General features: G+C 43.3%; 1 protein-coding gene across 12 annotated transcripts in view; it reads right to left on the reverse strand.

The window, feature by feature from the left end:
• ZNF660 (zinc finger protein 660) overlaps nt 1-21,609 on the reverse strand; it is a 32,465-nt gene that overhangs the window by 6,503 nt on the left and 4,353 nt on the right. For 2 of the 12 annotated variants that reach the window (XM_047874989.1, XM_047874990.1), the window contains exons 4-7: nt 19,271-19,439; nt 17,726-17,817; nt 17,310-17,436; nt 13,270-15,238 (exon numbers count right to left, since the gene is read on the reverse strand). In XM_047874989.1, the coding sequence (XP_047730945.1) occupies nt 13,797-15,238; nt 17,310-17,436; nt 17,726-17,817; nt 19,271-19,439 (1,830 nt within the window). In that variant the 3' untranslated portion in view covers nt 13,270-13,796. Of the gene's footprint in view, nt 1-1,598; nt 1,650-2,518; nt 2,625-4,217; nt 4,309-5,708; nt 5,813-6,924; nt 7,027-13,269; nt 16,207-17,309; nt 17,437-17,725; nt 17,818-19,270; nt 19,440-19,942; nt 19,954-21,609 lie in introns of those variants that run through there. The other 10 variants (XM_047874994.1, XM_047874992.1, XM_047874991.1 and 7 more) reach the window with 10 other exon arrangements.

The following is a 21,609-nucleotide window of genomic DNA, read 5'->3' on the forward strand; positions in this document are numbered from 1 at the left end:
TTTCTGTTGCTCCCTGAGGTTTAACCACTGTCAATAATGCTATCATGATCACTTTTTATTAAGTCTATTAATTTATTTTTGAGAGAGAAAAAGAAAGCATGGGGAAGGGGCAGAGAGTAAGGGAGAGAGAGAATCTGAAGCAGGTCCCACGCTGTCAGCACAAAGCCCAACTTGGGGCTCAATCCCACAAATCATGAGATCACGACCTGAGCAGAAACCAAGAGTCGGACCCTTAACCGACTAAGCCACCCAGGAGCCCCTATCATGATCACTTAAACAAAGTTTTCTTCCTACTGAAATATATTCCTAGGATAAAAGCTCTACAAGTGAGTTATTGAGTCAGAAGAAATGAAATTGTTTTGTAGTACTGCCTTTGCCTTTCATAAAAGTTTGACCACTTTCCATTGTCTCATAGCTTTGTGATAAACTGAGTCACACTCTCTGAAGGAGAAGCATGTCCAATGGTGAGTGCTCAAGACCAGCGAGGAAGGAAGAGAACCTCCAACTGAGGTTAGAGTTCACATCTCAGGAACATAGGTGCCACTGATGCCATACAGGGACACATACATACGAACTTGTGCCGATGATATAAGGGGGAGGCAGAGAAAATGATGGTAAGGGGGCGGACTCTTGTCAGGATCCTGAAGCACACTCACATCCAGCTGCCACTACCCCTCCTAATCAAACAGGAAGAAAATCAGTAAGAAGCTAGGGGCCTGCAAAGCAGAGTCAGACAGTAAGTGAAGCCACTTCCAAAATTCTCTCTGAGAAAGTTGATGGTTCTTTTTGAGTTGTTTTTTCATTTGTAATCTTCTCTGAAACTTTTCTTCATACACGCTTTAAAGTAGTAATTACTGAGCATTCTACTTTGTACAAATCTCTGTTTTGGATATAACAGGGAAACTTTTTAAAAGCATTATTGCAGAAAAGGAGAAAAATACAAACTAAAAGTAGAAAATACACACTCTCGGTAGTATGAATGAATGGATGGATGAAAAAGTGGGTAAGTTTATATATTTACTGTTATTGAGGGCTCTAATCTTGCTAAGCAAACTGTGTTCTGCTAACTTGTATTTTTTAATTCTTTTTGTAAGTATTACTTAGGAAAAGTTGGGAAATGACTTTAGAGGAATGGATTCCCATAACTACTAGAACAAAGGATTTTAGAGATTCAGAATGAGACAATGCCTTGAAGCCAGTATGTCTCATTTCTAGGCATGACTGATCTGAAGCTTCCCAGTTAGCTAGTGACATAACTATTCTATTGCTCAAGGCTGCTATGGAAAAGATCTTGTTGTGGCTTTCAAGAAAGAGGTATCCATGGAAAATGTTAATAGCCAGGTATTTACATGGCTAATCCCCAATATGACTGTATTAGAAGATGTGACCTCTAAGGAGGTAATTAAGGTTAAATGAGATCATAAGAGTGGAACCTTGATCTGACAGGATTAGTGTGTCCTTTCAATAAGACATGAGAGAGAGCTCACTTTTGTTTCCACTCCTGCCTCCCCTCCCCGCAACAAACTGAGGACAGCCATATGAGCACACAGTAAGAAGGTTGCCATCTATAAGCCAGAAAGAGAGTCCTAAGTCCTTACCAGAAACTGAATCAGGTGATCACCTTAATCTTCGGCTTCCAGGCTCCAGAACTGTGAGAAAAGGAATGTCTGTTGTTTAAATTACCCAGTCTATGGAATTTTGTTACAGCAGCTTGGGCACACTAATATAAGCATAAAGTATCACACCTACCTTTAAGGAGCTTACAATAGAATAAATGGCAAAAAACTAAGAGACCAAATTAAAATTTATGAAGTACCCAATTAGGAAGTGAAGGGGGCTAGGGAAGGGAGTGATTACTGGGGCCAGGAATGCTCGGAGAAAGGTGCCTTAAAAAGGCAAACCTTTGGCTGAGCCCCAAAAGAGGAAAGAATTGTTTCCTCAGAAGGAAATGGGAATTGACTTGCACAGGGCCAGTGTACTTAGAAATAAGTGGGAGATTACACTATCACATAGCTTCATGATGTGTGGGGGGCCGGGCCCTGGTGCCAGGCTGAGACCAGGTCGAGCAATGTTCCCCGTTGACTCAAGCCAACCCGGTGGTTCCCTCTCCCATTCCCCCACTTTCAAGGGCATACGAAAGCCTTGTCAAGGCCGAGAAAGTTAATTCCTGAAGCCTGTGGTCTGCAGGTGTTGGCAGTAATGCTACCTCCCTTTTTCTATCCCAAGTCAGATAGAAACAAACATGGGAATTGTGTTTTGCTAGCAATCTTATCAACAAGGTCTTGTGACCCGTCTAGAAAATGCACAAGAAACACAGAACTAAATGTTTTGGTTGGCAGCGATTATGTGAAATCCGTTTATTCTTAGAATGACCTGACCCGTAAGAGTCTGGTTATAAAAGATTGTGTACAGCAGCAATAAAGCCGTCACTTGGGCCATCAGCCCAGGGGGCCCTCCTGTTCCCAAACTTTCTCTTCTCTCTTTTTTTCTTGCATTCCCCTACCCTCAGGCCCCTGACCTCGGTGTTTGTCCCGCCGGTCGTGACAATGATGGTGAGAATTCTGTCCATTTTGTTCACCTTTGTCTTCCCAGCATCTAGCACAGTTCCAGGCATATAGTAGGCACTAAAAAAAATTTTTTTTCATGAACAAATAAACGAATGAAAAAATTACGTTGCCTGAAGTCATATGAGCCTGAACACTGAAATTATGGGGCATATATGGATATAATTTAATATATATTATATATTTGATATATAATTTGAAATGAGTACCAACCATTCTCATTTTCTTTCCCGATTCTATATTCTTTTTCTACCTTGCTGTTCTCTCTCACTCTCACTTGTCAAGAATACAGTTTTTCAAGCATTATCATTCATTGTCCCTCGTCCCCATACTTCCCTCCACATCCCAGCACATTAATATTTCTCTCAGCATCATGAAGTAGAAAACTGGAGAGAGGCAGCTGGGTATCCTATGAGTCGTATTTGAGGGATATAAAAAGAAATAATCCAAGAGACGCTACCTAGGAGTAGGGTGCTCATATATCCTGGTTGTCCCAGAACAGTGCTGGTTTATACTTGCTATTCCAGCATCATTAACGGCAGCCCCCTTAACTAACAAAAGTATACCAAGTTTGAACAATAAGTTTTTTATCATCCTACATAAAAGTGAAATTGGGAATAGAATGCTTTAGGGTATAATATTGTATGTCAACTACACTTCAAATAAAAATCTTAAAAAAAAAAAATGCTTTAGGAAGATTAGCCTGGATGGGTTAGAGGTGAAAAAAAGGAATGGAGGAAGGGAAATGAGTTGAGAGACAACTTTAGGAATGCAGTATGGGTGACCATTAGAGGGTCTGCCACTTTCTAGGTGCCCAATAAATGTTTGTTGAATGAATGAACAAATGAATGAGATAGTCAGACCCCAGTCCAGGATAAATACAGGATAGAGAACAATGAAGTCCAGCTGTTTCCAGGAAAGCATACACTTTTATCAGACTAGATACAGAGGATGACTAAAAGAAAGAATTCAAGGTTATCAGATCCAGGTCTAAATATCTATAATGGTAGTGTCACTGAGAAAGATGAAGATGTAGGAAAACACTTCAGATAAGAAAAGGAAGAATACGTCAGGAATGCAAATTTAAGAATAAGAGGTGACAGAGGAAGTCATGAGAAAGTATAAGCTCACTGAGATGGAGATTTGGGTTAGAAGAGTAGGAAGGGAGAAAGAGAAATGCACAAGGATGTGCATAAGGAAACCCAGGGCCGTTCTGGGGGACCGGAGAAGGAAGCAAGACTTATCAGCTCAGGAAGGGCCAATCCGAGGAGAAACTGGTCAAATGGAAACCTAACTATTTGTCCTCTGCCTGACTGGATGGAAAATTCCCTCAGAAAACCTGGAAGAATTCCCAGGCACTAGGAGGGAAAGTGAACTCTTGGCTGAAGAAGTAGGAGCAGGGATAGATAGATGAGACCACAGAGCCAGCAGGACACTAGAGATACCCAAGCAACTGTGCATAAAAGCACACTCTCAGACAACTGGTAAACGGATGAGAACCAATGAGGCCCCCCAGATTTCTGACCCACAAATCCCTGAGATGGATGGGTGAGTGTTCTGATCTCAGGACCACCATTCAGTTCAGGCTGTGAGAAACTCACAAAGAGCAGAAAGAGAAAGAGAAAGAGAAAGAGAAAGAGAAAGAGGTTTTACCTTGGGATGTTGTATTCCCTTAATTCACCACATCACCTGCCTGTTCAGGTCCCTCTGACCAGTGGTCACATGGCCCTTGGTTACTGATTGGCTGCAATGGGGTGAGGAATAAGAGGGAACACCTGAATATTCCAGACAGACAGATGAATGAAAGATAAAAATGAGGGTGCCTGGGTGGCTCAGTCAGTTAAGCATCTGACTTCAGCTCAGGTCATGGTGTCACGGTTCATGAATTCAAGTCCCACATCCAGTGAGCTCAAGCCCCACTTCAGGTGAGCCCTGCTTCACACCCCCCCCATCTCTCTCTCTGCCCTTCATGGGTCTCTCTGTCTAGCTCTTTCTCCCTCTTTCTGCCTCTCACTCACTTGCACCCTCTCTCTCAAATAAATAAATAAATAAGTAAATAAATAAATTTCAAAAAAATCGAAAGGAAGGAGCACCTGGGGGCTCAGTCAGTTGAGCGTCCAACTTCAGCTCAGGTGGTTTGTGAGTTTGAGCCCCGCATTAGGCTCACTGCTGTCAGCACAGAGCCTGCTTCAGATCCTCTGTCCTCCTCTGCCTTGCCCCTGCCCTACTCTCTCTCTCTCTCTCAAAAATAAATAAAACAATTTTTTTTTAACTGAAAGGAAAAAAAATAAAACAACTGGGAGAAAATATCAGAGGAACTACTTGACCTCAGGAAGAAAAAGGCCTGTGCCTTAAACATAAAACAAAGCCTGACGTCATGACCAAACTGGATAGATTTTACCATAAAGAAATCTCTGTACTTCGAGGAAACACCTTAACAAATCTGTAATATAAACTAGAGTTGCTTTATACTAGAATTAATTGGGTGTATGTCTGTGTCACTCTGCCTCACAAGTACACACTCAGCTCTAAGCCCCAAAGAGCAAGGCCCGTGGTATTCATATGTGCATCCCACAAAGTTCCTAGCACAAAGAGGGCTAAGTAAATGTTGTATGATTTGAAATGTTAAACAAATTTAAGATTTTAATTCAATCTGGGTGTAGGGACGGTGAGAATCGCATCTGACCTCCACTTGTTCATCCCTTTAGTGCTTCATACTTGTCTGAACACCGTGACAGTATATGTGCAATCTCAGCAATGCTGTCGCAATGGGGCCATGCAGGGGCCCCAGTTCCCTGAGAAACTGACCTAGTCAGAGATTCTCAGAATGTCAGAGCTAGAACAGATCGTCCAGACCTCCTGGTGTCCTATATTAAAATGTCGTGATGGGGAGACCGAAACTTAGAGGAAAGCTGCGGCTCAAGTCCAAGTCTCCTGACACCCAAATTTGAGTTCAACTATATTACCTTTCCTCCCATCCCCAAACTCTATTCCTCAAGGCTCAGAGGCCCCACTCCCACTTCTCTGCTTCTTTCCTCCTCAGTAAATAGCCATCCAGAAAGGCTCCCTTTCAGCTGTGGTCCCCTTTCTCTAGCATGTAGGATTCCTGTCCCCAGATAACAAATTTCACAGCATAGGTCTCACCTGCCCAGCACAGACAGCCTCACTCCAAAGATCTGCCCAGCACAAATCTTGCCTGATCTCTTCCTTGAGTTTGGTGTGGAAGTTCCTAATGGGATGCTGAATCACTGTAAACAGACAGAAATGATTGAGTTCTCGGAGAGCTCAACTCCCAGTGGACACTCAGGGCAGTGTCACATACTGGGCACCTTCCTTTCCCAGAGAACTGTGAGCAGTAAGGGTGATAATTCCCACTCTGAAGATGAGGAAATGAAGCTCCCAGAGGTTGAGTGACTTGACAAAGGTTGTGCAGCAGGTGAGAGACAAATCTGTGTCTGAAGGTAATCCTCGTTCTATCAAACTACAGTTGCTCCTTTTCACTTGTTCTGTTTGATATCTAAAAATTCCCGTATTCTTCTCTAACCGCAAAATAAATTCCAACTGCAATCCAACTTTTTCCAGCAGACGTCTGCAGCAGAGGGATGAGAAGGGAACCTTGCTGAGTCAAATATCTTTAAAGAGAAAACTAAGCCCTTAAAGGGAGGATAAGAGGAGAATGTTTTCTTGTTTCTTGTTTTTTTAACAATTGCCTATTTCTGAGAGTTACTGGCCGTCACAATTCGTTTTGTGTTTTCAACCTCTCCAGATTCCCATACTCTGCTTCTAACCCTTCAAGCTTATTCCATCTCTTCCCTACCAGAAAATACCTCTGTTTTGTACACAACTGTAACCACAGGAACTAGCATCTAGTGGTAGGTACTCAGTGAGGATTTGTTGAATGAATGAATGAATGAATGAATGAACGAATGAGCGAGCAACCTTTGGGAAAACCCTGTCCTCCTGAGTTCCTTTCCTTCCTGGGAACACAGCGGGGAACGGACCGGTGTTCCGATTCAAACCGGCGTTGAAGACGGGTTGTGGAGTCCTTTGAGCCTGGCTGGGATCTCGACTGCTGTGACCAGGGCAGCCTGCTGACTAGGGGCGGGGATGACAAAGTTCTGTCACCACTATCAGCTCTGTCAGAGCGAGCAGCTACGCGGAGTGAGAAAGGAGACCCCGGACAAAGGGGCAGCACCGAACGCGGGGAGGGAGAGGCCCACGGAGAGGCCCACAACTACCAAAGTAGACACCTCCCTCCCTGTCGCCGAGCGTGCTGCCCTCAAGGAGGCCCGGCTCCCGGGCGGTGGCCCCACCCACTCCCAGAACGCGGACCGAGCCCCCACGCCAGCCTGCCACATACCCCTCACCGAAAGCGCCCGACCCACATCTTGGAACACAGCGGAGAAGGAACTGCGTCACGGACTCCCCACTAACCCCCCTCCTCACCCTCCGACCCTTCTAGGCATCTGGAGGTTTCCGCATCTCTGTGTCCCGGAGGCTGGAGCCTCCCGCCCCCTCAGGAGACCTCTTGCCCCGCCTCCCGCAGTTTTTGCCCGGGCATTGGCTGGGAGGATGAGAGGGCTGGGGGAGTGCGGAAGATTAACTCTCGAGGGCTCCAAAAGGGGTGGAGCCAGGGAGAGACTTGGTTAGGGCGGGAAGAGGAACCAATCAACTGGGAAGCCCTTCTGTATCCGAGAGGCTCCCTGAAGTCACGTTCATCTTTCCTTGCACAGATCCCGTGCCTTTCAGGCTCAAAGCCAGGTGCAGTTACCGCTTACCCGCAGCGTATAAAAATACGTATTGCGTGCCTACTGTGTCACTGTTTTAGACGCTGCAGATGCGGTAGTGAAGAAAATGAACTCGCTGCCTCGTGAGGCTTACTTTCGAGTCAAGGGATGCAATGATAAATAAATACCTCTGGGGGAAGAGTATTCCTAACAAAGGGAACAATCAGGAGCAAAGGCCTTGTAATCAGGAGGGAGGTGGGGCACACATTTCAGTCCTTATAGACCATAAGGACTTTGGATGTGTCACAAATAATATTGGAGGGTTTGGGAACCAAGGAGGGACATGATCTTACCTTTTTCTTTTCTTGCCACATATTCAAGGTTTATTAGCTTAGATACAAAAGAAGCCAAGAAACTTGTTCCCACAAATTCTGCAAATTTCTTGCTGGTAGTCCCTGGTCATTCTGACAAAAACCTGACATGGACATTTCACTAGATGACATAACGTTTTAAAATTTTGCTTTAGCTGCTCTGTTGAGAACAGTCTGTAGGCGGGTGAGAGTAAAAGCTGGGAGGTTGAGGCTATTGTAGTATTCCAGATGAGAAACGATGAAGGCTTGGATTAGTTTAGAAATGATAGAGGTGATGAGAAATGCTTCTGCACATAAAGCTGATGCTTGAACAATGCAGGGGTTAGGGTCACTGACCCTGTGCAGTAAAAAATCCACATATCACTTTTGACTCCCCCCAAACTTAGCTACTGTTAAGCCTGTTGACCAGAAGCCTTACAGATAAGTCAATTCATACTTCCGTAGGTTATATGTATTATGTACTGAATTCTTACAATAATACCAATTTTTTCCTAAAATTTTTTTTGTATTCCCAGGCTACACAGTTCTTCTGTGAGTTTTCTCAAATTGCCCACATCTCCGAGTTTTTCCAGTAAATTTACTGGAAAAAAAAAAAACACATATAAATGGACCCATTCCAACCTGTGTTGTTCAAGGGTCAACTATATTTTGAAGGCATGGTCAACATGATTTGCTAATGAATTGGTTGTTGGTTAAGGATGACTCTACAGTCACTGATGTGAGCAACCAGAGTAAGTTTGCCTTTTAGAAATAGAGTAGACTGAAAGAAGAATGGTTTTAGGGAAAAGGATCAATAGTTTTATTTTGGATGCGTTAAGTGAAAGATGTCAACTAGACATCCAAGTGAAAATGCCAAACAGGCAGTTGGAATAAGTGTACCAGGAGCTCTCTTATCCATTAGCTCACATAGGTGAAACAACAACCCTGCCATATTTCAAGAAGGAGACTGAGAAACAGAGGTTCAGAGAAATGATAAGACTTACACAAGTTCATGCCCCCTAGTTGATCCTGGACGTAAAACTTAGGTCCATGACACTATTGTCACAATATCAAGAAACACCTAAGAAAAATATTCATGTACATTAAGACAGTTATGACCAATTAAGTCTAACTTTTCATGTATTCTTTTATTTGAGGGAGGGGTCATTAATTCTGATTCAACATGGTAACTCTACATTTGGTCCCAGGAGGTAATGATTACTCCTTAATATTCTAGCCCAGTTGTTCTCAAATTTTAGAAAGCATAAGAATCAGTTGGACCCATGTTAAAAATACAAGTTCCAGGGGTGCCTGGGTGGCTCCATCAGTTAAGCATCTTTTTTTTTTTTTATGTTTATTTTTGAGAAGTGGGGAGGAGCAGACATAGGGGGACAGGGGAGCTGAGGTGGGCTCTGTGCTGACAGCAGGCAGCCTGATGCAGGGCTTGAACTCATGAACCATGAGATCATGATCTGAGCCAAAGTTGGACGCTTAACCAACTGAGCCACCCAGGCACCCCAAGCATCTGACTCTTGATTTCAGCTCAGGTCATGATCTCACAGTTCATGGGATCAAGCCCCACCTTGGGCTCTGTACTGTCAGTGTGGAACCTGGTTGTGATTCTCTCTCTCTCTGATCCTCCCCTGCTAGTGTGTGCTCTCTAAGATAAATAAACTTAAAAGAAATACAAATTTCAGTGCCCCTCATTCAATTTGTTGCCTTTATCTAGAAGCGTATTCTTTTTTTCCGACAAAAATCTATTCACTCAGTCCAAAATGACATCACTGTTCAGAATCAGGGTATTTTGAGGGTTACAATTGCCTAAATATTCAGCATTTCCATCTTTATCATGACATTTGCCAGCTAAAGAAATTCCAACTCATATTTGGGTAAATGAAGTCAATATCCAATTATTCAGGTCTTACTTTATTGGTCAAAATAGTGATAATGCAATGCTTCCCTTTGGAAATTCAGCCTATTTGAATATAGGTCTCTCAGGCTGTTAGAAAGGATCAAGATACTTCACTTCGAGTGATATATGCACCCCTATGTTTATTGTAGCATTATATACAATAGCCAAGATATGGAAGCAATCTGTGTCCATTGATTGATGAATAAATAAACGTGCTATTGATAGATGAATGCATAAAGATTCTTGTTTGGGACAGGGCAGGTAGGGGCACACCTTTACCTCTGCCCCAATACAAGCTGTTCATTAACTTTGACTCTAGCATATTGCTCTGGACAAATCAGAGGCCCCTGACCAGATGTGCAACTTCTCTTATTCCTGCAGACGGTTGGGAACTGCCCAGCTGTTCCTGATCCTACTGTTCAAGTATCCCACATGTTCACTCTCAGAAGAAAACTTAGGGAACCCCTGAGACGAGGTGAATTGTCTAGTTTTTCCCACGTGGCTCTCTAAGGTCTCTTAAAGAAAAACCACAACTATCATTGCTCCAGTGCTCCTCACTAGGATAGATGTCCATAATAAACATACAGCTCAGAGAATACAGTTGTTAGTGGTTTAATATTTAGCACCATGGCAGCTGCCATGACCACCTTTTCCATAAATGGCCCCTGTAACAGACCGCATACATCCCAAATCCTAAGGGCACCAGCGTGGTGGTTCCCAAGGAAAAGCTTGAGTGTCACCAATTTTTGCTCACTGCCAAAGCAGCCTGAATGCTGACTGGAGAGTTTCACTGGTGGTGTCTTCTTGACATCAGGACATGCTCTATGACTTGCCAGGGCCGCTACAGTTATGATGTAATTGCATTTGTTTTGGCCCCTCCACCCTTGGGAAGCAACATAGACAGTCACAGACATAGACAGCAACATAGAGTCTCAGTAAGGGGATATAACATTTTTCAATTTTTTTCCAAAATGGGACTCAAAGTATATAATTAATGTATACAATCTAAAGGCTGACCATGTACATTTGTGCCCCATGGCCCTGAGCATGCAGCTATGGTTACCACTCCCTCTTCAGTCTAAGGGGAATATATATTGTCCTGTGATTACTTTGTCTAATAATCTCACCATAGCCAAATATTGGATAACTATTGACTCTGTTCATCTCCATCCACAATCCATATGGCACCAAGTTGGCATTCAGTTGGGAAGCTGAGTATCTGTAAATGTATCATCCATATAGAAGACAATGCAACTGGAAGGGATCTGGGGGAAAAGCCTGTTAGATTATAAGATTATCATTGTTTTTAATGAGCCAACAATTCCTAACCAAGCAACACTTGAGGAAGACCCACAGGTCAGAAAAGGGGTGGGTCATCATACAGTTCTTTCCTACTGTGGTTTCATGTAAAGCATTCACATGCCTTAACAGGGGATCTGTACCTCATCTTACGTAGCCCTGTGCATACATTAGTGGGAAGACTATTGTGGTTCAGTAAGAAATATCTACATTGTCCTATTCTAGATCAAATAGTTGTACCATTAGTTACCTGGAGCCAGCTGACATGACACCTTCTCTTTATACAGCTGGAACAAGTGCTTCCGTGAGGCCCCATCAGGCTAGAAAATGTCCTAACGTTAGAGTCAGAGGATGATATTTTCCATTAAGCAAAAGCTACCTTGTGAATAGTCACAATTTGTCCCTAACAACTAGAGGTTTTCATGAAGTGAAAGTTTTCATGAAAGTATCCTTCATAGCAGGAGGTCAATGCCTTGACAGAAATGTTTCCCATTTAGTACAGAAATGGGTACTGAGTATTGTCTAACTCAGTAACTTTTTAGTACCCATAGTCTCTTGACCTTTCCTACTAGGTTTAAAAGCGGAACAATTAGGGTTGGGGATGTAGAGTATAGGTGTGGAATATTTTCTTTCTGTGCATAAGAGGTAAGAGGATAATGTGCATATGAGGTAAGACGATTAAGTGTCCAGCTCCTAGCACTTTTACTGTCATATCTGACCACTTAAACTATCTCCTGGGTATAAATTCACACTAATTTTTAAAAATAAAGTGGGAGTCCTTTATGCCACTACTTAACAGTCCAGTAAAAATGATTTCTGGATATACATTACCAAAATTTACAGAGGGAGAAATCTAAAGAGTACAACCACTGAAGAATCAAAATGTTGCTAAAGATATGTCCCTCCCAATTACCTCCTCCTCAAAAAAGGATCTGGCCACTATTTTTAGCCTTCAGTGAATAATTCCCACATTATGCAAGCTATTTCAGAAAACAAAAGAGAAATAAACTTTCCATATACATTTTGGAAAGCCAGCCAAACCTTAGTAAATTAAATCTAGTTTTCTACATAAAAATAAAAAAAAATCATCACAAACAAATGGATTTTATTCCAGGACTTCCAGGAAACTTCATTTGGAAGGTTGTCAAAAAAATATGAATTACAAAAAGAATAGATGACATACACCAACACATTTTTAAAAAACTTGACAGAATTTAGCAACTCTAAGTGTAATCATTGCTATAGTGGGTACTATGTGCCAAGAGCTGTTCTAAATGCCTTATACTTACTAATGAACTAATTTTATCCTCACAACCATAGCTTTAGTTTACAGATGGAAGGACTGACACACAAGGAAGCTAAGTGACTTGGCCAGGGCCACATACCCTAGATGAGTGGTAAGCCAGGATTTGAGTTAGGATACTAGGCACAAAATCAGTGTTCTTAACTACTGTACTATCTTGCTTCTTCTAAAAACAGGAATAGAAGGAAACTTCCTAAACACAATAAAGTACCAGAAACCAACAAGGAAGTAATGGTGGCGAGATGTCCAGAATACATGGGGAAGTTCTCAATAAGGCCCCCAAATGTGATATTCTACAATGAGATGCTGCTTCCATCTTTAGAAGCTTCTACTCTAGTTGGGGTGAGAACAGGGATATCAGGCCCAATTTAAGGATGGTCCACCTAGAGAACAGAGTTTTTAAAAATTATTTATTAAACAACTACTATATGAAAATTATCTATATGCTAAAAGAAATACATATCATATCTAGCCTCAAAGGGCCTACAATAAGTTGATATGAAAGTATACACATACACACTGAGAATAATTGACAAGGTAGTTTAACAACAGTTGCACCAGCTGTAGCACCAGCTAATTGGAAGCAGTAAGGTCAAAAAAATAGATGTTTAAGAAGGATGACGGAGGATTTCAAGAAAGCCTTTTAGTGATTAGAGGGATCTGAAAGGATCTAAGGGACATACATTAGCAAACAGGAAGAAAAGGTTTTATAGATAGGGAACACAGGTGATGAAGGTCTGGATTATTGTGGAAGTTTAAAATCTATGGGATGGGGCACGTGGGTGGCTCAGTTGCTTAAACACCCGACTTCGGTTCAGGTCATGATCTCACAGCTCGTGAATTTGAACCCTGCGTCAGGCTCTGTGCTGACAGCTCGGAGCCTGGAGCTGCTTCAGATTCTGTGTCTCCCTTTCTCTTGCCCCTCTCCCTTTCCTGCTCATGTCCTGTCTCTCTCCTTCAAAAATAAACAAACATTAAAAAAATTAAAATCCGGGGTGCCTGGGTGGCGCAGTCGGTTAAGGGTCACGACTTCAGCCAGGTCACGATCTCGTGGTCCGTGAGTTCGAGCCCCGCGTCAGGCTCTGGGCTGATGGCTCAGAGCCTGGAGCCTGTTTCCGATTCTATGTCTCCCTCTCTCTCTGCCCCTCCCCCGTTCATGCTCTGTCTCTCTCTGTCCCAAAAATAAAATAAAAACGTTGAAAAAAAAATTAAAAAAAAAATTAAAATCTATATAGGGAGAACCTTTGCCAAGAGTAAAGGAAAAGATGAACCTGACTTGGAAAGTGACTTATGCAGATGGTAAAATGGAGGAGATGTAGCACACTAAGAAACATAGATTCTCTGTCCTTGAGAAGCACACAATCTGATTATGGGATACATAACTAAGAAACTGGATTTCTCAACAAATCCAATGAAAGAATGGACAAACGAATAAATGAACTTATAAGTACATGAAATGTGTAGTCCTTACTTTACCAAGACTGAGAGGGGATTACACTGTGACTCCCACTTTCCTACCTTCATGACCCACCAGAAAGTATGCAGAGAATGGCACATTTTGAGGAGCAGTTTTAAGAGATCAGGATGAGCATCCTTCTTATAAAAAAAAGCTTAATTCAAAGTTCCTTGGAAAATCATGCCTTAAGAAACTGAGCGAGCCAGACCTGAATGTTTGTCTCCAATGTGAGTTCGCTGGTGGTGATTGAAAGTGGAACGCTGACTAAAGGCTTTCCCACACTCAATACACTCGTAGGGCTTCTCTCCAGTGTGAACTCTCTGATGTACAATGAGCTGTGAGCTGTCACTAAAGGCTTTCCCACAATCACTACATTTATAGGGTTTCTCCCCAGTATGGGTTCTTTGATGTACCATGAGACTGGAGCTATAACTAAAGACCTTCCCACACTCATTACATTCATAAGGCTTCTCACCAGTGTGAATTCTTTGGTGTATAATGAGGTGTGAGTTTTGATTGAAGGATTTTCCACACTCGTTGCATTTATAGGGCTTTTCACCTGTGTGAAGTCTCTGATGTCGAATAAGACATTTACTGAGACTGAATGCCTTACCACATTCATTACATTCAAAAGGTTTTTCTCCAGTATGAATTCGCTCATGATCAACAAGTTGAGAGTTCTGATTAAAGGCTTTCCCACATTCACTACATTTGTACGGTTTTTCCCCAGTGTGGAGACTCTGATGTCGAATAAGACATTTACTCCGACTGAAGGCCTTGCCACATTCATTACACTCATAAGGCTTTTCGCCAGTATGGATTCTCTGATGATCAGTAAGATTTCTATTAGAACAGAAAGCTTTCCCACATTCACTACACTTGTAAGGTTTCTTACCAGTATGAAGTACCTGATGTCGAACGAGACTTTTACTCCGAATAAAGGCCTCACCACACTCACTGCATTCATAAGGTTTCTCTCCAGTATGGGTTCTCTGGTGGTCAATTAGTTGGGAACTCTGAGTGAAGGCTTTAGCACATTCATTGCATTTATATGGTTTCTCACCATTATGGAGTCTCTGGTGTTGAATAAGATGGGAGCTGTGTCGGTAAGTCTTTCCACACTCACTGCACTCATAGGGTTTTTCCCCTGTATGGGTTCTGAGATGAACTATGAGCTGAGAGGTCTGCCTGAAAGTCTTCCCACACTCATTACACTCATAGGGTTTCTCTCCAGTATGGATTCTCTGGTGCCCAATGAAGTGCGAATTCCGATTGAAAGCTTTACCACATTCATCACACTGGTAAAATTTCTGTCCCTTGAGAACTCTCTGATGATCTGTAGCACTAGAGGACAGATTTGGATCCTTATATTCATCACATCCATCTTTTGTGGATTTACCTTTATCCTTGTGTGTTAGTTTGAAGAAATCACTTTCCAGTCTGCTCCCTTCCTCATCTGAGGGTTGCCCTTCCAGCTTCTCTAAAGCACCTTCATAGGCAGTTCCTGCCTCTGGTTCCCCAGAAACCACCCCACAGAGGCCTCCTGATGCCCCATCAGATGACCCCAGTCCTTTAGAAACTTCCTGCTTTGCAGGCAAATCTGGACACTCCATCCTAGTCTCATTTGCTGCCAAAAGAGAGAAGAAAACAACTTTTATTCATTTTGCATCCTATTAAGGAAACAGAATCATCAGGAGTCTACGTACCTGAAAAAACCTTCACATTAGGGGACACATTAAGAGGCGACACAGTAAGAACAGGACAAAAGTGGGAACTAGCTCAAGTTTTTCTTCATGGACAGAAAGATGAACAGGGGAAGGACGATGAGGGGGGAAGAGAGTGGACAGAGCTCTGTCCTGATAGCTCTTAATTGCTCCAATTAATTACCCAATTCAAAAGAGCAATTAGGGGCACCTGAGTGGCTCAGTCGGTTAGGCATCTGACTCTTGGTATCGGTTCAGGTCGTGATCTTGCAGTCGTGGGGTCGAGCCATGTGTTGGGCTCCATGCCGAGCAGAGACTGCTTGGGATGCTCTCTCCCTCTCTCTCTGCCCCTCCCCAACTTGCGTTCTCTCTCCCTCTCAAAATAAATAAATAAACTTAAAAGGAAAAAAAAAAAAAAGAGCAACTGGAGGGCAAGAGAACAGACTGTACAGACGGGTGATCTTACAGAAGTCACTTAGTAAAATGATGAACTCTAACATCCTTTCCAACCATGCCATTGTCTGCTTCCACGGTTCTCAGCAAAGATATTGAGGGGAGAGAGGAGTGGCAAATTCCTCAAGTCAAATATGAGAAACAGTGTAGGCAAGCACAATTAGGAAAAAAACGGACCAAAAAAAGTGATTCTCACGTGTGAGGACAATGACAAGATTCAGAGAAGCCATGGGTTCAGAAAAGCATGCAGGGGACAGCAGAGCTCTAAAAGTGGGGGTCCTCTAGTCCCTGGGGCACTGAACTGGTAGAAGGCAGTACTGCATTCCTACGAAAATTAAGAAAGGGATCGATAATTTGAAATATGACTCAAAATATGTCTTTGGTATCTTGGTCATCTGGAATCATAGGAAACTGAACAGTTCAATCTTTCCTTTGGAATCTAGAAAAGATGGGAAGAAGCAGGCAATCAGTCACGGCTAAACACAAAAATGTTGGTTCCTTTTAATCACATCTTAAGCAGGGCCACAACCCATCATGGCATTTTAGCACATGGAAAGTTATAGATATCGGGCTCCTTGGCTCCTAAGCCCACCCGCCCTCTTCAGATTTGGCTACTGTCCTAGCCTTGCCATCCAGAGAACCTGCCCCCAAAACATCCCCCTCCAGGAAGCTGTCCCGCCTCCGTCGTTCCTGAAGGGGAAGCTGAGGCAGCCATGCTTTGTGCCTCATGACAACTGGTCTCATTACATCTCAGACCACGACTGACCAGGGCACCAGGCCCAAGGGTAGCTTCTCTGTACCTTACACATCAGCCTCTGCTGTGGCCAGGAGCAAAGTCTGCCCAAATAGAGATGATACTTAATGGCTGAACCACCCTTGGAGTCCCTCTCTAAGTAAATCTGCAACTGGAAATGGGGCAAAATAAAGAAAATAAAAACAAGTAGGAGCTCTAAGCTGAAATGAGGCAAGGAGAGAAGCCAAGCCATTAGGAGCCACGGCATGCAAAAAGCATGAGGGAACAGAAAGTCTAATCAAGAAGATGCCACGAGAGGACAAAAGGTTCGGAGTGAAGAAAATAGGTAGCCGTGGAAGGAGCAAACAGGTAAGCAGGGAGCAACTACCACATTCCCTGGCATAAAAATTATTTGCTGTTGTTGCTGAGGACCCTGTGCTGCTCTGGGTCAGGGCCCAGTTTCCATGGGCCCCATTTCCCAAAGGATGGTCTAGCTGGCAGGTTTGATCAGGGTTTCCATTCCTTCAGCCTTACTGAAGTAACACAACTCAGGACTTACAATAACATGAGTGGTTCCCTACTCCTTACAACTACAAATTCTAACCAAACCACCTAGCTCAATTAAAAATGAAATAAAGACACCGCTTATAATTAGAAAGCTGAGTGATGGGTGCGTGACAGTTCATCACACCGTTCTCTGCACTTTGTCTTACGTTTGCAGCTTTTTGCAATAAAAACTTGAAAAAGAAGCACATAGCAAAGAAAACATATAGAATGCAGACTACGTTACTGGGGAACAGAATCATTACCCAATGAGGCCACTCTGCGATAATTTTCCGGCATGAGGCTCCGGTACACGGCTCTCTGACTGAGTGCCGGACCTTTCCACTTCCTCTCGGTATAGTCCACAGACAGGAACTCGTACGCTGCAGAACCCTGGAATGACAAGCTTCTATTGCTCAGGGATATTCCCGGCCTGAAGGGCAGAGACATCAGGGTACCCAGAGCCCAGGGTGGGGCCCTGGTGGGCAAAAGGGTGCTGGAGGGAGAGAAGCTGGGATGAAACAGAGTTCATGAACTCAGCAGGCAGGACCCAGTTCCAGAGGGTGCGATCAGGCTGGGAAACCACAGGAGCACTTTCAGAATGGGCCAGGGCCCGGAGATGAGTGCTAGCTGTTCCTGCACCACACACTTGGGAACTCAGGGAAGACAGACTCAAGCTCACCTGGGGCCTGACCATCCGAAGCACAGTTGCTGCTGCCTGGTCTCCTGACTTCCCGGCTTGGGAAACGGCAGGCACCTGGGAAGCACACTGACCTGACGGAGGAAAGAAAGCTATGAGGACAGCCCTGCCTTGGCTCCAGTAAGGTCTGTGTCCCAGTGAGTGGATTCAAGAGAACCCGGGCGGCTCCACACACTGCCTCTCATCCCTCTTCCAGGCAGGCATTTTTCTGAGGGTGCAGAGGGTCCTTGGTCAAACTGAGAGCTGGCCATTCCTCCCAGCCCTCACTCGCTTCAACCTCTCTGAAGGAAGCTATACTTCTGCCCGCTTTCTCTCCCCATGGCTTCCCTAGCATCAGCCCAGCCTGCTTTTCCTCTCACATCTCTGGCCCCTCGTTCTGGTTTCACTTCCTTCTCTTGCCTTCTCATTATGGACACTGGAGGCTCTCAGACCTCAGAGCATCTCTTTTTTGCTCACCGACTATCAATGCTCTAACGCTGCTTTCGCAGTTCCTAGCTCTTTCCTAGACTCCTATCAGAAGCTTCCAGTTACCTACAGGACGTTTCCTTTGGGTGTCCCTCATCACCTCAAATTCAAAATAAAAAATGGATGTTCTGACCATCTTCCTTTCCTGACTTTCCACTTTCTGTCAATGAATCCATACACTGGCCAAACCCCCTAATTCTTCCTTTCCACTGTCTCTTGGATTCTTCCTTCCTATGTGTGTCACACCAGTCAATTTCTATTCCACTCAACATTGCTCAGACAACAATTGCCTCACATCCATTCTGGCACACTAGCCTCTTACAGATGCTCTAAGCCATTGGTCTTACCATTCAATCCACAATGGTTACATGTCAGAATAGTCCTCTTGAAATACTGTTTCTAACACATCAACTCTTGCCCACCAAAATTTTCCTAGCATCAACCCTAAGGCCCTGTATAAGCAGACCCTGGGCACTGAAAAATAGTCCTTCCTCATTACACTTCACTGGGGTCCAAGGAACCCTCATTTACAGTTTTTGTTTATATCCTCTGCTCTGGTGCCTCTCACTTTTCTCCCCCCTTCAAATGCTACCCCATTTGTCATTGTTCAATCCCACTGCTTCCTTCTCCAATAAGCATCCCCTATCTGCTCCAGCCCACAGTGATTTTTCTCAATGTTTATGATGTTCATTATGTTCACTCTCATGGCATCAAATGCCTGGGGATAGATGTCACTCAACGTTATCTTACAAAATGCCTCTTCTTGCAGTTATGATTCACTCTCTGCCAACTGGATAACAAGCTCTGTGAAAGCAGTGACTGTGTACTATATCTCTCTGGTCCCCAACAGTGCCTAACCTATGACATGTGCTTGACTGAAACTTGCTAAATACATGAATGATTGGAGAATAAGCAATAGGAACAGACAAAGTTACTAGAAAAGAAAGACAGAGGGCAGGACATTGAGGGATTCCAACAGGGTGGGAGATAGGGAGATAAAGGAAAGGAGACTTGAGGAGAAAAGGGAGGCAGCACTTGAGGCCAGAGCTGGGAGTTGAGTACCAGAGGTCCCATTGTGGAGGAGGTATGTCCCTGGGTCCTGAGGAGGATCCAGGTGGGCTTCAAGGGCTGAACCCTCACTGAGGGGCGAGGTAGGAAGAAATTCTTCTGATGTGCCCAGGGCTGTGGTCTCCTCCAAATGTATTTCCTGTTCCTGTGCAGGAGTTGAAACCTAGGAACAAAGTATTATAATTGGATTCATAAGAGTGCCCTTCAAGGTATGGAACCCAAAACCTCTAAGAAACATCCCCAAAAGAAAGCCAGGAAAAGAACAGCCAATGTCGTTCCAGCCACAACAGTACAGCCTTCTGGAGAAAAAATTGTCAAAGCGCAATCTATAGCATGCAATTCTGCTTGCTATCCCTCTGTTGAACCTGTCGGTAGGAGCTTGAAGACCAGATTATAAAACCATTTCCATTTTGTCAATTCTTCACACACAAATTTGCTTACGAAGAACAATCTAGAAAAAGGAGCCAGGAGAGTAATTCTGTACACTCCCTGTGACCTTAGCCTACAAAAAAAGGCCAATCAGAAGTACCTAGGAAATTGGGGCGCTAGGTGGCTCAGTCAGTTAAGTGTCCAACTCTTGGTTTCAGCTGAGGTCACGATGTCACAATTTCTGAGTTTGAGCCCCACGTCAGGCTCTGCACTGACAGCTTAGAGCCTGCTTGGGACCCTCTCTCTCTCTCTTTCTGCCCCTCCCCTGCTCCCTTTCTCTCTGTCAACATAAACAAATAAACTTTAAAAAAGTACCTAGAGAATAAAAAATGATAGATGTATGTACATATATGTGCATATATAATGCTACTGAAGCTGACAGCAGAAGCAATGGCCCAAAATAGTGCTGACAAACCACGACAGTGTTTCTAATTTCTCTCAGTGAAAGTGTTTCCTCTTTAGAGAGGCCATCTCTGACCATACTGACAAAGCAAGGGTAGTCACTATCTCCCAAATAACCTGGTTACATTTTCTATATGTCTTAATCCTTAAATTATCTTATTTATGCCTTTATTGCCTATTTATCCCCCAATGAAATATAAGCTGTCTGAGGGTAAGAACTTTGTGTTGATCACTTGCCCCTAGAACAATTCTTGGCCTAATGTTGGTGTTAATATTTGCTGACCTTCTCTTAATACTTTTTGTTTCCTTTCAATACTTAATACTAGTTTTTAAAGTTACCTGCAAACCCAGTTGTCAATATGTACTATGCCTCCAAAATAATTTATATAAAAAGTCAAATAAGATCAGATAGCACCAATCTTTACAGACCTTGAAAATACCTCAGATCATAGGTATTTCTAACTCTTGCTTATTGTCATCACACCATCTCCGCACAGTCTCACGGTTACTTTTTCACCAGCATTTGGGGCAGAAAACCTAAGACACTATCTAAATGAGTAACGTTTATAGGTTCACCTGCTTGCACTAACACGTACATAGTACAGCTTGGGTGCATAGGTGCAAATAACTTCTTCACAAACCCTGCTGGATTTACCCCACTGGGTTACATCTGCTGAAATATGAAGGGACTCATTCCTTTATTGTATATCTCTCCAGCATAGTGACAAAACCAAGAGGCTCCCTGGAGTCTGTGGTGCCCAGATTCTCCACTGGGCAGTCTTATAAATGGGAGTTCCAGCTCTTACATACAATTGCTGAGTACTGGCAGAAGATAGAACCTAACTGCATTGTGATAACACAATCTTGAAATTCACCAACAATTAAATGCTGGTCCAGTTCCTGTTTATTATACAGGACTCAGAAACTCCTAAGTTTCTTTTCTTTGTAGGCAAGAAAACCCCATTCCAATTTTCATTCTAAGATGGCATTCAACAGCAAGATACTAGGGAAAAACTAGTGGCTTAGAACCTAGGGAGCTGGAAAGTTCTGATTCCCACACTCGGTGGTAATTAGCAATAACCACACTTCGCCTAAATCTCATGGACAAAGAGAATATTCACTAACTCTGCCATCTTAGATGAATCAATTACTTTTCTGTCCTTCTATCACTTGTCAAATGGAGATGATTACTCTCTGCATATTTTTTAAGCCTGCTAGGAGCTGAAATAAGATACAGGATATAGAAGCATTTTGTAAATTGCATGATTCTACAGCCCAGCAAGGACTACCCTACAACCCTCTTCAGCCTCAAAGTGCACATTTGCACATGCTCACTCCTGCTGAGCAGAATGACTCTGATCTGCCCTGATATTCTTTAATCTCCTCCTGGCAAACTGCCATGAAAAGCTTGTTTACTCATTTAGCCATAAATACATTTTCTGAGCCTATGCTAGGAAAGACAGACCCGTATTCTTTTTTTTAAAAAATTTTTTAAATATTTA

The sequence above is a fragment of the Prionailurus viverrinus genome, chromosome C2 (assembly GCF_022837055.1).
Source record: "Prionailurus viverrinus isolate Anna chromosome C2, UM_Priviv_1.0, whole genome shotgun sequence".
Lineage (NCBI taxonomy): Eukaryota > Metazoa > Chordata > Mammalia > Carnivora > Felidae > Prionailurus > Prionailurus viverrinus.